This window comes from Erythranthe guttata, chromosome 6, assembly GCF_056151865.1.
Source record: "Erythranthe guttata isolate IM_541 chromosome 6, IM_541, whole genome shotgun sequence".
Taxonomy (NCBI): Eukaryota; Viridiplantae; Streptophyta; class Magnoliopsida; order Lamiales; family Phrymaceae; genus Erythranthe; species Erythranthe guttata.
In genome coordinates this window covers 10,050,268-10,064,741 of record NC_142538.1, presented here as the reverse complement: position 1 = coordinate 10,064,741, position 14,474 = coordinate 10,050,268, and the positions used below count along the sequence as shown (strand labels likewise).

Sequence of the window (14,474 nt, the reverse complement as noted above, 5' to 3'; positions counted from 1 at the left end):
ATTTTTTTGTGGAAGATTTAGATCCAACTGTTTTTCCTTGTTGATTTTTTTTGTATAGTTTAAAATCCTAATTATTTTTGATAATTCCAGAACACTTAGAAAACCACACCTTTAATTTTATATTTTTTTAATAAATTTTATTAATATAGTTGGTTGATCGATAATTATCGATCAATCAAGTTTTAATATTAGAAACCCATCAACCGACCCATTATAGATGGGTTGGTCAAAAATTTCAACCTGATCCAATGAGTCGGTTAAAAATTTGTTATCCACTTAAAAATATTGTCGGTAATTGGTCGGTTGCCTGGTAAAAACCAACTCAGTCCCAGGCAAACAAACGAAAACTCAGATAACATGAATTAAGAATAGTCAGAACGCCAACGAGGCTTTTTATCCCACCGCGGATTCGTTATACAAATCACAATAGCATCTTATTATGTACCTTTACAGCATTGCTTAATCTGGTTAAAAGATGAAGCTTTATGTTGACAAAACACTGCATTTGGTATTTTACAATTTCATAGTAAAAGTAGAAAGAAAAAAGTAAATAAATTGGCAAGTCCCTAAGCTGATTAAATCTTTTTAAATGAATAGATTAGCCTCATTATAAATAAAGAACGTAAAATCTGCACCCATATAATAATTGAGTTTTGTTTCAATGATTCCGATAGATTACTCTTCCCCTCAGAATGTCAAAGCTTTTTGAATTTTCAAAAGCCAGAGGGCAAACTGCATTCCAAATAACCGAGCATCTAATATGCACTCCTCAAACCAGACCCGAAATCTGGATAGAACAGATCTGCTGCGCAACAATCTTGACTCGATAACTGCTTCCGAAGAAACTCTTCCAACAATCAAGAATGTCTCGAGAGAAGATCCTTCCATCTGTTTCAATATAAATAAATAAATAAATATATATATATATATATATATATATATATATATATATAATGGGTGGCTTGTAAGGATCATGATATAATGGAAGCTTCCAACTCAATCACAATATGTACGAAATTTTGAGTCAGTGACCACTCGACAAAAATAGCAGAAAAACCAATTTCAGGCAGAGAGTTTTAAATGATAATCTCAAAATTAAAGGATGTAATCATACCAGTTCTCTATTAACCGCGCGTAAGCAATCATTTGTTTTTAGCATTAAGAGAATCACACGAGGAAGTCTCCTCAGAAGCTCTGTGATTTGCGGAAAATATTGTGAAGCATACATCTGCAAACAAAGAAGAAGAAGAAGAATATAATGAATAGGTACTATCAGTTAGAAACTGCAGGTTGTAAAAAGAAAAAAAAAAATTACTCCACAAATATAACTGCAGTTTCTTTTAGCTAGACTTCTGTTGTAATTGTAAATAGTTAAAACAAAACAAAAACCAAATCTATTGAAACTGAAACTACATTATCACCAGAAAAGAAACTTTAAGAGATTGTCACCTGGAGTTCTGAACGATCACTAGCAGTGCCATGTACAACAAGATGATCCACAGCTGGATCAATAACTTTATTCCATGGCCTCATTGTAAGAATACCGGCAAACAGCACATAAAGATCCTCTCCGGCACCTAATTTCACACTATTTTCTTTAATTGCTTTGGCATCGGAAAATACCAAACCCTGTAAAGTATGTCAAAATTACATCACCGAATGAGTTTTTCAGACTGAGAAAACCCCAACGGAAAAAAATGCACATTTTTTTTATAAAGCATGTACCTTCCACAGCGAAGCATAGTTAATTCGAGTGGAGACGTCCAGTTCCTTGTATAAACCATGGTCCAAAAGTACCAACTGCGGTTTTTTCTTTCCTAAGCACGGAAAAAGAAAAGGGAATATCAAGTTAAGCCAGTAAATAAACATGCCTAAATTCAACTTAAATACGCTGCAAGAAAATCACAAATTCATTAGTTTTTCTATTAGTACACAGTTTCCTAATTGAGTTGTGAAAAATATGTGAGTTCTTGAACTATATTACCACTACAAAAAAATATCGGAATGGAGATGTGTAACCTACATGCAAAAATTAAGACCAAACCGGAATATAGGTGATACACCCGTGCATGATTCAGTCAAATGAATTAACTCCGTTTTTAAAGATTCGATGCATGTCTAAAGGTAAACGGTCCATACTAAAAGATATAGAAGTGGCTCACCAAGAATGCTTCTACTGCCAGAAGGCATAGGACGAATTAGCACATTCGCAGCATGCGGGTCACAATGCACAAAACCATGCTTAAACATCATTTCAGCAAAAGCTTGACTTAACTGCATAGAGTAAATCAACATATTACTCTACGTAGTTTAAAAACATAGCTGATGCATTAGAAACTTTTGGAGCAATGTAATTAAAGATTTAAGCCATTGATATAGTTCTATCAGATGTCAAATGATAATGGATAACCAAAATCAATAAAATACTGTAATGGTAATGGAAATCAAATTTCCTAATGCAATCTGATAGAGGAAGCAGAAAAACGTACCAATTTCGAAACATCACTTGGTTGAACACCCATCTTCTTAATAGCTCTACAATCATTTACTTGTGCTCCGTCAATATATTCCATCACCAACAACTTTGAGGTACTCAAGTTCCAATGTATTTGAGGAGCATAAACATATTCTGCTATATGTGGAGAGAACTTCCTAAAGTTATCCAAGCACTTTACGCTGTTCTTGGCCTCGATCATGAAGTCTAACTCCTGAGAAGTTCATTGTAACTCATTAAAGACTGGTTTATTCGAAGAGATTAAACTCCCAAGAAACTGTAGTAATTGTCAGAAACCTTTCCCTAGAATTGGACAAGAAATATAGATTGGAACTTTGGAACGAAGCAGAAACCAACAATAACAAGTCAACAACAACACTATTGCATGTAAAACGAACACGATATTTGTATAAGTGTCAGGATTAGGAAATGAAATTAGTAAGATATGTATGAGCCTGACTATAGACGTGGAAAGTCTAACATTTTGAAACTGCTGACCAAACTCGGCGGAAATTCCAGTCCACATACATTAAAAACATGGGAGATCGGAGTGCACTGTTCAAGAACTTATAACCATAGAAAACTGCAGTTTGAGCCAAAAGCTACATACATCACACATTTTTTTACTTTTACTCTGGATTGTTATACTCTTGAATGTCAGCATAGTAATGATGCATGCAGTTTATTAGGTTGAACTTTCGGAAAAAAACATATAAAACTTATACAAGCCAAGTCACAAATATGACCAAGAATAAAGATAAAGTGCAAAACTATCACAGTATAGACCTTGAGCTGTTCATAGTAGTGGAAAACAGTCTTGTTTCTTACCTGAGTGCTTACTTAATCAGATATTATAAAAGCATGAAATACCACTTCATTCTAAATATTGTCACAAATTGATCGGATCGCACTTTAAAACAAGTTTGTGGAAGAATTTTCTAAATCACCAAAAAAATAAAATACGTTTTTGATGATGCAGTATTCAAGAAAATGTAGAAGGTACTTAGTGACACAAAAGGAGATACGTCGTAAATAATATGGTTATGCCTTGTATAATCGGTGTACAGTGAAAGGCATCATCTCAAACAAGGATGGGAAATAAAAAATAATACAAAGCGGAGCAACAAACCTTGGGTAAACTTTCCTTCACTTCATCAATCAACCACCTGCAAAAGTCTTGATAAAATTAAACTTCTTCACAGCAAGGGAAAAACATTAACAAGAACATGTGAAACATTGCACAACATACAGTATTATGTGACAGATATTAACAGTCATTTATATTCTAAACACGACTCCAGAACCACCAGCACTCCAAATCCAAAGGACCTTAAGAGAAAGTCTTGATAAAAATCCATTTCAAAACCTGTAATCAAATGAAGGAAAGAGCCGGTGCAAAGTGTTAACGATTAATTCCACAGTTGCATAGTCTGCTGCTGCAGTGTCTGTCATGTGAGTATGCTGAACCTGAAGTAGAATCAAATCAAATAGTTAAAAAGGTAAAAAAAAAAAAAAAAAACAGTTAACCAATCATTAAAAATATCAACAACACATGTACGAAGGTTGATGTTTACCTTCACAGCAACGGTTTGTCCGTCGTGAGTTTGGGCAATGTGGACCTGTGCCAAAGAAGCACTTGCTATGGGGACAGGATCAAATTTATCAAAGATCTGTCAAGAAAAAAATTGGATCAGCTATATGAATGATAATACGACATGGTTAACGACAAGAACAGATGTTAACATCCATTTACCTACCATCGTGTTAATTCTTGATCGATCTAGAAGAAATATACAAGTTTGAATGACTACTTTAAACGAATTGAGGACACTTACTTGTTCAGGTGCCCCTCCAAGCTCTTTCTTGAAAACTTCAAGCACTTGGTCATATGATGAAACCGGGCATCTATTCAACATTGATTGTCTCATTATCCGAACATACTCTTCTGGCACCAAATATTCCAGCTGACTAATATGCTGACCTAGTTTAATGTATATCCCACCATTTTTAAAGCATAGATCTTGAAGCCTTTGTGCACTCCTTGTATGAACTTCACGTTTAACTCTTTCCCTTTCCACGCTCCCCTCGGGGAGCCCCAAGAGTGAGTACTCATAATCTAAGAAGACATCGTATAACATCAGATCTACAGTAAAATGCTACAAACAAGCTCACATATACTAAATTGATTCCTACATATTCAAATTCAAGAACCTAAAAACTTATTTAGCCAAAAAGAAAAATATATGAGAAGGAGAAATATAGCAAGTCAACAAAGTAGGACCTAGGCCATCTCATTTTGATGTTCTATTTATTTATGAACTAACGCTTGTGAATTGTGAGCCAGCTCATACATCAGGAACATGAACTTTTCAGTCACGCTCGACATTGACTAACTCCAGCTCAAACAATCTCCTTACTTGAGCCGGCCCAAGATCAATGAAGCTGTTCCAATCATCTTAGGCCCATCAGTAGATCTGATAAGTTAATCAGTGTCAGACACTAACTATTTGAGAGAACATTAAGGGAAGGAATGTTCTTCAACTCATAAAATGAATAGAATTTTTATATTCAAAGGCCAGCCTAAACAAATTCTTAAAGACATAAATCCAAATCTGCCCAAGTTATTAAAGATAAAAGCCAACATTCAGTTAAGACATATGAATCATGTTCACAGCAAGCATATTTTCCCATATAAAGAAGCAGGAAAGGGAAAATGATAGTACAGAAAAAAGAAAAAAAGAAAAAAAAAAAACCTATTCAGTACATTTTTAAAGCAAGCAAAACAAGTAATGTCGATTGTCGACTAGCCTTCAATCCTTGATATACTCTAGTCCTAATGTTAAAAAAGTGCTGCACATAAACCTAGCTTTTTAGAAAATCCAACGTAACTAAACTTCAGCGATCAAGTGATTGCCCCTTGATAATTAACACATTAAAATCGCCAAACGGCGAGTCAGAAAAACATTAAATTTGTTACTTCACGCATCAAATGCCCCACATTTGAAGGGACAAAATCTAGCTCATTCACACAATGTGATTTGTTTAAATGATCCCAGAACGCACATCCCACTCTCCCCATCCCTTTCAAACACTTCGCCAAACTCCAATCCAGTAATACTTCGAGTCATCAACATCAAACTAAAATATTTCTCCACATTAGTACCCAACTTTCTTGAAGTATTTAATCAAAATATATTGTCTATCGAGTAACAACCCTTTTCCAAAACTTCTTCTGCTCTAAGGTGATGATATCTGCAGAAACCCTCAAATTGTAGCCTCCTAAGATTAAATCCTCATTAATCGAAGAATCGGAAAAATTAAATCTATTTCTTAAATGGTATTTGATTCTTCCCTGGAAAATATTTCTGCACTAGTTCTAATCAAAGAGACCCTGGATATGGCTTTCTCATATACAGAATGAAACAACTTTGATATGTTAGGTCAACTAAGATGTTAAAGGCAAACTTCCCTGAGAGAAACAATCCTTTGCATATCCTAACAAAGGACCATATCTATGATGTCATGCAATGCGGAGCAAGATAGTCAAATTTCAGACATTCTATAAGTTCAACTCAGCTCTATTGCTTATAGAATGAATACGTAAAAATGAAAAAGGAGATGTAAACATCACTTCTTCAACGCAAATTTGCCTTAGCTTAATGAATGTATCTCAAATGTGAATATAGGAAGTCATTAGAAATCAGAATTAAGATCAATATCAGATAATGAGTAGCAGGCATTAATATTAATGCGTCCGGTTAGCCTATACGCAAAAAGTGTGAAAGGGGTATCTTGTCATATCACAGTTCCAGCAATAAGTAGCAAAATAATTTTACGCCGACCACAAATAAGATTCGACATCTTCAATCAATTTAACAGCTTCCTATTTGATTATCCAACTACAGTGAGAGAAATAAAAAATAGCTCATTTTATCTTCTCCAGAAAGCATTCGGATTATACTTAATATACATGATAATCCAAAGATACTAAGATAGGAAGAATTTTGGGAGCTAAATCGTACCGAAGGCAATAGTGGCAGCAGTGGCCGCATCACGGAGGAGGCGGAGGGGAACGGCGGTAGAAAGCTTGAGAGCGGAAGCCGGATCCTCGGAGTTCGCAATTGCCGCCGCGCCGGCGCCAGCTCCTCCTAACGCAGTAGCCGCCAAAAGTACCTTAGTTTTGGCGCGCCAAAAGGATCTGACTGACATTTTTCTGTGTGTTTTCCTTCCCCAATTTTTTCTCCGAATTGTTGCAGCTCCTACAATTCACAATTACCTTAATTATAGCATTTACCCTAAACTTCAAAACGTGTGTAAAAAGAAAAGTAAAAGTAAAAACAAATATGTTTTAAAATGGAAATGACATGATGGAATTGCCAGTCAATTGGTAGGTAGTTGGACCGGTTTTTTTTCTTTTCATAAATTTGTGGTTGGGGCCGGTTCAATGAATTCTTATTGAGTTTCATTATATTTTTATTTCCCAGTATTTATATTATATTTTTAAAATTTATTGAAAAAGACTACTCGTCTATTCGAGATACATATTCATCATACGATATATGCAAATACCCACATTAGGACCTTTTGCTGCAAATAATTATAGGGAAATTTAGCAATACTCATCATCTAGTATATGTAGTTAAGGAAAATCACCTTGTGAAAAATGATTAGAGAAAACTTCATTAGCTAATATTCTATATCAAAATGTTATTTTTATAAGTCCAAATTTACCTTTAATTGTCAATTTACTTTTTAAAAACCATAATCTCATTTTTCATTTATCCGAGTACGTACTCTCACTCTCTCCACTGGCCCCACCCACAGGCGATCCCTCTCTTTCTCTCCCAAATTCACCATCTCCGCCCCGACCACCACCGCTGCCTCTCCCCCGCCGCCCACCACTACCTCCGCCAGATCCTTACTGACCACCACCATCGCCTCATCGTCCCACCACTCAACCTCACTTCGTCTCGCCGCTCAAAACCTAGTCGCCGACACCACCGTCGCGCTCGCACACGGCATCAACGATTCATACATTGTTCGACATCCCCTCCACCGGCGGCGCCGCCGTTCTGACCGCCGAAACCCCATGGGGAGCAATTGCGGGGACTGGAGACGTTCTCGCAGCTGGTTGATACGATATATTATTTAGTTTATTATTTAATTATTGGTTTAGTTAATATTTAATTATTAATTAGTTAGAATAGTATATTTGGGTCTTTACAAATAAGCCCATTAATGGGTACTTATTTATAAAGAGATCAAGACAAAAAACTCTTTTACCAATAAGTCCACACATGGTCCAGATTTTTGTAAAGGACTAAAATAACCCCTCATACTTTAATATGCTCCAATTTCATCCATAACTTTATTTAACCTTAATTTGAACCCAAATTTCACAAATTATTCAATTTTGACCCAAAACTTTTTTTTTTCAAAATTTTTTTTTTCAAAAACTTTTTTTTGTCTGCCGGATTCCGGCGTTGACTTTTCAATTTTTTTTTCCTTCTGGATTTTTTCCCCGGTTTCCGGCGTTGACTTTTTCGATATTTTTTTTTTCTTTTTTCTTTTTTTTTTCTTCTTTTCTTTCTTTCTGTAACCTTTTTTTTCGTTTAAACAACAATATTGCTGTGATTGACAGTAATATTAACTATATTGCTGTTAAACAGAGTAAAATTAAACTAAACTACTGTTTAACACAGTAATATTGCTATATTAATCTCTATCACAGTAATATTAACACAACAAAACTCATTATTATTGTGTAATAGAGTAATATTACTATGTTGACCGTTCAACAAATGTAAAAATAATAAAAAACCAAAAGAATTAATATTACTGTGAGTGATAGTAATATTACTTTAACAACATAATATTACCGTCAGCCACAGTAATATTATTACGTTACTCCATGAATAACACAAACAAACAAAAAATCCAAACAAAATAATAATATTGATGTGGTTGACAGCAATATTACTATAACAACAGTAATATTACCGTCAACCACAGTAATATTATTGTGTTTACAGTAATATTACAATAATAGACAGTAATATTATTACGTTACTCCGTGAATAACTTAAACAAAACAAAAAACCCAAAAAAATAATAATATTGATGTTGTTGACAGTAATATTATTGTGTTTACAGCTATTTTACTGTCAACGACAGTAATATAATTACGTTGACTTGTCAACAAATCAAACAAAATAATAATAATAATAATAATATTACATTAATTTACTGTCAAGGGCAGCACAATTACATAAATGTATTGTCAATGACAGTACAATTACGTTAACTTACTGTCATTGATAGTATAATTACGTTAATTTACTCTCAGTGACAGTACAATTACGGTCAACGTTTAGCGGCGGACGTAAAAAAAAACAAACAAAAATAAAACACTAAAAAAAATCAATGCCCGAGACCGCCAGAAACCGGCGAAAAAATCCGAAAGAAAAAAAATAAAAAAGCAAAAAAAAAAAGTCAACGCCGAAAACCGTCTGACATGCAGATCAGTCCCTAATGTGAATTTTATATATTTTATTATATTCTCTTTTCACTCTCACCCTTTTCTCTCTCCTGCTTTTCTCTCTCCTGCTTTTCTCTCTCTTCATCTTCTCTTTCTTTCTTCATCTGCTCTCTTTCTTCTCTATTTCTTCTCCTTTTCTCTCCTCTGGTTTCCTCTTTTTCCGGCGAAAGAATCACTGTAAAACCCACCCACCTCACAATGGCTACAAATGATGTATCTAATGATGTACCCAATGTGATTCTTGGAAGTTGTCGATACGAAAATCAACTTCACATTATTTCCATAAAAAGTAATTCGACCTTAATGGAGATATATGGTGCTATTATCAACAAATGGAATCATATCCATCCAGATGCACTGATCCTCCAATACTTGGCTCCTCAGGAAAGATTGTATGTGACATTGGGCAGTGATGAAGATGTGGAGAATATGGTTGCATTGCATCTGATAATGAAGATGAGTGTGGTCGACATTGTCGTGATCCGCAAAGATGAAGCTAATTCGCGTGGAAAGAGGGTTCGCACCGATGGCTGGTAGGTCTCCATCTTTTTCTGTACTGCTGAAATGCATTTCTTTATGGTTGTTAATTATTGTGTGATACATAGTATAAAATATGGCACATAATAGTATCATGCTAATATAAATATGGTATGGACGTATGGTACTTACAGTACGTAACCTTGATCTGAGTAGTATGGGTGATAGGTAAATTTGGTACTGCTGGTGGGAAAACATAGTATCATATAATGAGGAAGATAGTACGTTACCTTCATCTGAATAGTATGGGTGATAGGTAAATTTGGTACTGTTGGTGGGAAAACATAGTATCATATAATGGGGAAGATAGTACGTAACCTTCATCTGAAAAGTATGGGTGATAGGTAAACTTGGTACTATTTGTGGGAAAACTTAGTATTATATAATGGAGAAGATATTATGGAACCAGTGCATTGTTATGATATTTTCATGTACATTGTTATTTGGATTCCACTCTATTGTAATCCATTTTTAAAATTTTTTTGAAACCAAAAGCGGCGATCAATCGATGGAAATCGAGGGTAATCCGCTTGGAAATTCAATTGATGCATGGAGACATTGCATCCGTGGGGAGAATCAGTTTTTTAAAGATCCTGATGATTTTAGGCATATGCTGAAAAACTATTTTATTGCTAATAATCGATCATTTAAGTACATGAAAAATAATCAACAAAAGATCATAGCAGTATGCATTGACGAAAACTGCAAATGGAGGGTTTATGCATCATTGTACAAGTCAGATAAGTTATTTAGCATTCGCAAGTGCAATCTTGAGCACACTTGTGGTGATGCTACTCTTCGTACAAGGGGTCATCCTAAAGCCGATGCTACATGGATTGCCCAAATTATGAAACGAAAATTGAGAACGCAACCAGCTTACAAACCATGTGGTATGTTAGAAGATATCCGAGACGATTATGGTCTGGAGCTTCAGTACTACACAGCATGGAGGGGTAAAGAAAAAGCAATGCGTGATATCCATGGTGATGAGACGACATGCTATGATAAACTGAGACGCTATTGTCGTGCATTAAAAATGCATAACCCTGGTAGCATGGCAAAGTATGAGATTGAACCTGCTACTCAAAAGTTTATTCGAATATTTATTAGTTTTGGGAGTTCTATTTCCAGCTTTCGTCGGTGTAGGCCGATGATATGTTTGGATGGGACTCACATTAAAAATAAGTACAAAGGATGCTTGATTTCTGCTGTGTGCAAGGATCCAAATGATTCCTTATATACATTGGCATACACAGTTGTTGATGCTGAGAATGATAAAAACTGGGAGTGGTTTTGCATTAAATTGAAACAAATTCTAGATGTTCACAATGACAATAGATCTTTTACCATTTTCTCTAATCGTCATTCGGGGCTTCTTAAAGCCGTCCCATTGGTATTTCCTAGTAGCCACCATGCATATTGTTTGCAACACTTGGTGGATAACACTACAACACAAAACTCCATTCATAGCGCGTGAAAAACGCTATCGTAGGATTACATAGCGTTTTTACAAACGCTGTTTCCGCCCAAGCTATAATAGGTCCGAGATATACTATAGCGTTTTACAAGTGCTATGATATTGGAAATTTTCTACAGCGTTTTTACGTCGCTATGGTAATGGAAGATTCAATAGCGTATTTTTAATGTCGTGTTATAGTATTTTATAACTCCTGGAAAACGCTATTATAAAGTTTCTCTGGCGTATAATAAACGCTATCGTAGGTGCATACCATAGCGTTTTGTTAATCTAATTGAAAGTCTTCTATAGCATGAGAAAGACGCTATTTTAATCGTACAATAGCAGATTGCTCCCGCTATTGTATGTATTATTGATAGTGTTTTAGAAACGCTATGGTTATATTTTGTGGTGCAGTAATTATGCTATTGTTAACTTTATAATAACGCTTGTTGTAGTGTTGTATTAGGATTTATTCGTTTCAAATATATATGATAACTTTGATTTTAATGCTATGGTTTATTTTTTGTAGCATTTCATAAATGCTCTTAATTATCTCCCAAATTTTGGAATTTTTGGCGTAGCTATTATTTTTCGCTAATATTTACAATTTGAAAAAACATTAAAAAATAATAACTTCTAAGATTTTTGTAAATAACATAAACAAAATAATAATCATTGTTAATATGATTCAATACCATTCAAGTCATAAACTTCAAAAACATCAATTTAGATAAATGTTTGAAATAAGACAAGAAAAAATGATCATCTTCACTGCCAATTTCAAGAACTCCAAAATCAGTTTCCGTGCATATTGCAGTCTCTTAATTTCTCTATTTCCTGTTAACAAAAACATAAAATTACATAGTGTTTATTCAAATATTACAAAAAGAAGATAAATTAATGACCTAAGTCTAGTCTAATATCCAGTATATCAAATATAACTAAATTGACTGAATGTGTATAGTTAAACATTACAATTCTCTAACAAAATAAATCCACCAAACAAGCATAAAACTCATTTTACAACCTGTATTACCCAACTATAAGGCGATCTATATATAAGTTTTCTCGATATTGAATATATATAAAGATTTTCTTAAAGGTAAGAGGACATGCAAGTCACAAATACATTTCTCCAAAAAAGTAAAAATCTGTTATATTACTTACCAGATGTTTAAACTAATAATACTTTATCCGTGGGCCATGCTACTATAGAGCCGATGGCATCGTCAATAAACTCCATCTCTGATGTAGACCTCCAAAGCGACGCACTGGGGATTTTTGGAGTATCGATCCAAACACTCGTTGCATTAGGACCCAGGGGAACAAAATGAACAACTTGTTTCGGATCACTTGAGGACCATCGTCCTTCTGCAACTATTCTACCAGATCCAGTAATATCCAATAATTTGCACTTCTTTACATTGTTAGTGTTCACACTCTAACAAATCAATAATGACAAATCATAAAACATAAAAAGGAGAAGAAAATAAGATTCATATTCACAATTTGTATGTATAGGCATAAACACAGACAACTTCTTACCACAGGGGATGAAATATTTCCTTCGCTTTCTGAATTCGATTCCATTATGACTTTATCCGCAGGCCAAGCTATTTTAGAGTTGATTGCATGTGTGATAAGTGACATCTGTGATGTAGGCCACCATAAACATGCTTCAGGACTTTTTGGAACATCCACCCAAACTATCATGGCGTTTGGCCCAAGAGGAATATCATTTATTAATGCATTTGGGTCATTCGAATGTAAACGGCCTTCTGCAACCAATTCATCTTTCCCTCTCCTCCAATCAATCAATTTGCATTTGTTCCTTGAGTTACTCTATCAACAATATAATAAGTTCATATTAGTCATAGCTATCTTTTACAAAATTTTCAAGTAAAAAAAACACATTCTTACCGAATTAAGATATACGTTGTCTCGTTCATTAGACTCTTGCTGAACTTGCAAAATAACGCTCTCAGCAGGCCAATCTATTATCTTATCCTGAGCGTGTTGAATAAGGCTCATATTAACAGTAGGCCTCCACAAAAAAACATCTGGTTTTATCAGAATTTCAACCAAAACTTTCATTGCATCAGGTCCAAGGGGAATTCCACTGACGAGTTCTTTTGGATCAATTGATATAACACATCCTTCGGCAACAATTTCATTTGTTCCTCTCCAATCTACTAACTTGCAAACTTGATTTGAGTCGAAATGATCATCCTACAATTAATCACTATGTAAGAATCTTTGTAAACAAATTCTCAAGCACTGCTAATTATTACATGCTATGTGTATGTGTGTATACATTTAGTTTAAAGAGCTGGTATACTATGTTAATAAATATATTCATACAAATTAAATGTTCATGTAGAGAATCATCGTTTTACGTTATCATTTAAACTATAGAAAAGTACCTTTGAAGATGCTTTGTCCGCTTCTTCACTTTGATTAACCTAGCACCAGAGGTTTGGATGTAGTTAAGTAATAATATTTCAAAATTTATACAATGACAATTACTTGCATTATTTTTCTTGATCAAGTTCTCCAATTGCGTTATCCTATTTTCCATTTGTGATATATACTTCTCATTTGCACTGAACAACATCAATTTACTAATGGTCATTCCTCTTCCCATTCCTCTTAATCGACCATATTTGTCTTGTCCCAAAACTTTGGAAAGAGAATCATCCCTGATATTAATTGAAGATGATGGTGACTCATTTTCAAATTTATTGAGCTTCTCCTGATTCACGCATATAAAAATATCCAATATTAAAAATTAGTAATTAAAAACATTGCACAAATTAAAAAACATTTTTATAGTACAAATTAGTATAAATCCTTACAATAGTTTATGAAACTGATGTGTTTACTGGTTGACCATCCTTTCTTGTGCGTGACCTAATCCAAACATCGACCCTAGATACTGAAGACGAGTCTGCACTATTCTTTTTCTGTAACATAAAATGGTATTAATAAATCTATCTACAATGTACAAATATTTAGATTAATTATGGAATATGCATTACCATGTCTTCCGCTAGTCGAGTCATTCCATTTCTGCTGCAGGTGTGTGAGATTTGTTTGCTCCTAATCTCTTTGTACTTACTGCTTGTATCCTAAAATTCTAATACATTGGTATACTTTTTAATATTCATTACCGTAATTTGTAACTTACTGTTGTTTCATATAAAATTAATAACATGAATTTAACTCTAAAAACTTACCAAAAAATAAAATTATGGTAAATATTTTACATAGTACCTTAAATGTTTGACTTATTTTCTCTTTGATAAACCTTTTCCACTCCATCATACTTTGAATGTTATTTGGTCGTAGTTCTAGTCGTTCATCCTCATTCTTTGCCAATTGTATTTGTTTGACTAACCTTGACTTTGAAGCCCTCCATAAACATCCCATTGACTTAAAAACAATTG

At 34.2% G+C, this 14,474-nt stretch overlaps 2 protein-coding genes and 1 long non-coding RNA gene across 3 annotated transcripts; 1 reads left to right on the top strand and 2 right to left on the bottom strand.

Moving 5' to 3' along the window:
- Positions 1-362: 362 nt before the first annotated feature.
- On the bottom strand, positions 363-6,777 carry ATH9 (ABC2 homolog 9). Its single transcript, XM_013000039.2, has 11 exons — positions 6,517-6,777; positions 4,330-4,610; positions 4,069-4,164; positions 3,861-3,961; positions 3,624-3,660; positions 2,490-2,708; positions 2,163-2,274; positions 1,726-1,817; positions 1,450-1,629; positions 1,115-1,228; positions 363-888 (listed from the first exon to the last, which is right to left on the bottom strand). Exons 1-11 carry the CDS (start codon positions 6,701-6,703, stop codon positions 688-690), a joined length of 1,620 nt encoding a protein of 539 aa, XP_012855493.2. The 5' UTR covers positions 6,704-6,777; the 3' UTR covers positions 363-687.
- Positions 6,778-9,335: 2,558 nt separating this feature from the next.
- LOC148770130 (uncharacterized) lies at positions 9,336-11,213 on the top strand. Its single transcript, XM_088818999.1, has 3 exons — positions 9,336-9,565; positions 10,065-10,962; positions 11,166-11,213. Exons 1-3 carry the CDS (start codon positions 9,336-9,338, stop codon positions 11,211-11,213), a joined length of 1,176 nt encoding a protein of 391 aa, XP_088675125.1.
- Positions 11,214-11,843: 630 nt separating this feature from the next.
- On the bottom strand, positions 11,844-12,900 carry LOC148770129 (uncharacterized). The gene is made up of 3 exons (XR_016031555.1): positions 12,574-12,900; positions 12,196-12,469; positions 11,844-11,865 (listed from the first exon to the last, which is right to left on the bottom strand). It is a non-coding gene; the product is annotated as an uncharacterized LOC148770129 (long non-coding RNA).
- Positions 12,901-14,474: the final 1,574 nt, after the last annotated feature.

Coding starts and splice junctions, on each gene's coding strand:
- ATH9 (XM_013000039.2), bottom strand. CDS start 6,703: ATGTCAGTCAGATCCTTTTGGCGCGCCAAAACTAAGGTACTTTTGGCG. Junction 2,275..2,489: donor CAAGTGATGTTTCGAAATTG/GTACGTTTTTCT, acceptor TACTCTATGCAG/TTAAGTCAAGCTTTTGCTGA. Junction 889..1,114: donor GCGCGGTTAATAGAGAACTG/GTATGATTACAT, acceptor ATATTGAAACAG/ATGGAAGGATCTTCTCTCGA.
- LOC148770130 (XM_088818999.1), top strand. CDS start 9,336: ATGGAGATATATGGTGCTATTATCAACAAATGGAATCATATCCATCCA. Junction 9,566..10,064: donor AGGGTTCGCACCGATGGCTG/GTAGGTCTCCAT, acceptor TGAAACCAAAAG/CGGCGATCAATCGATGGAAA. Junction 10,963..11,165: donor TTCTTAAAGCCGTCCCATTG/GTATTTCCTAGT, acceptor AATTTTCTACAG/CGTTTTTACGTCGCTATGGT.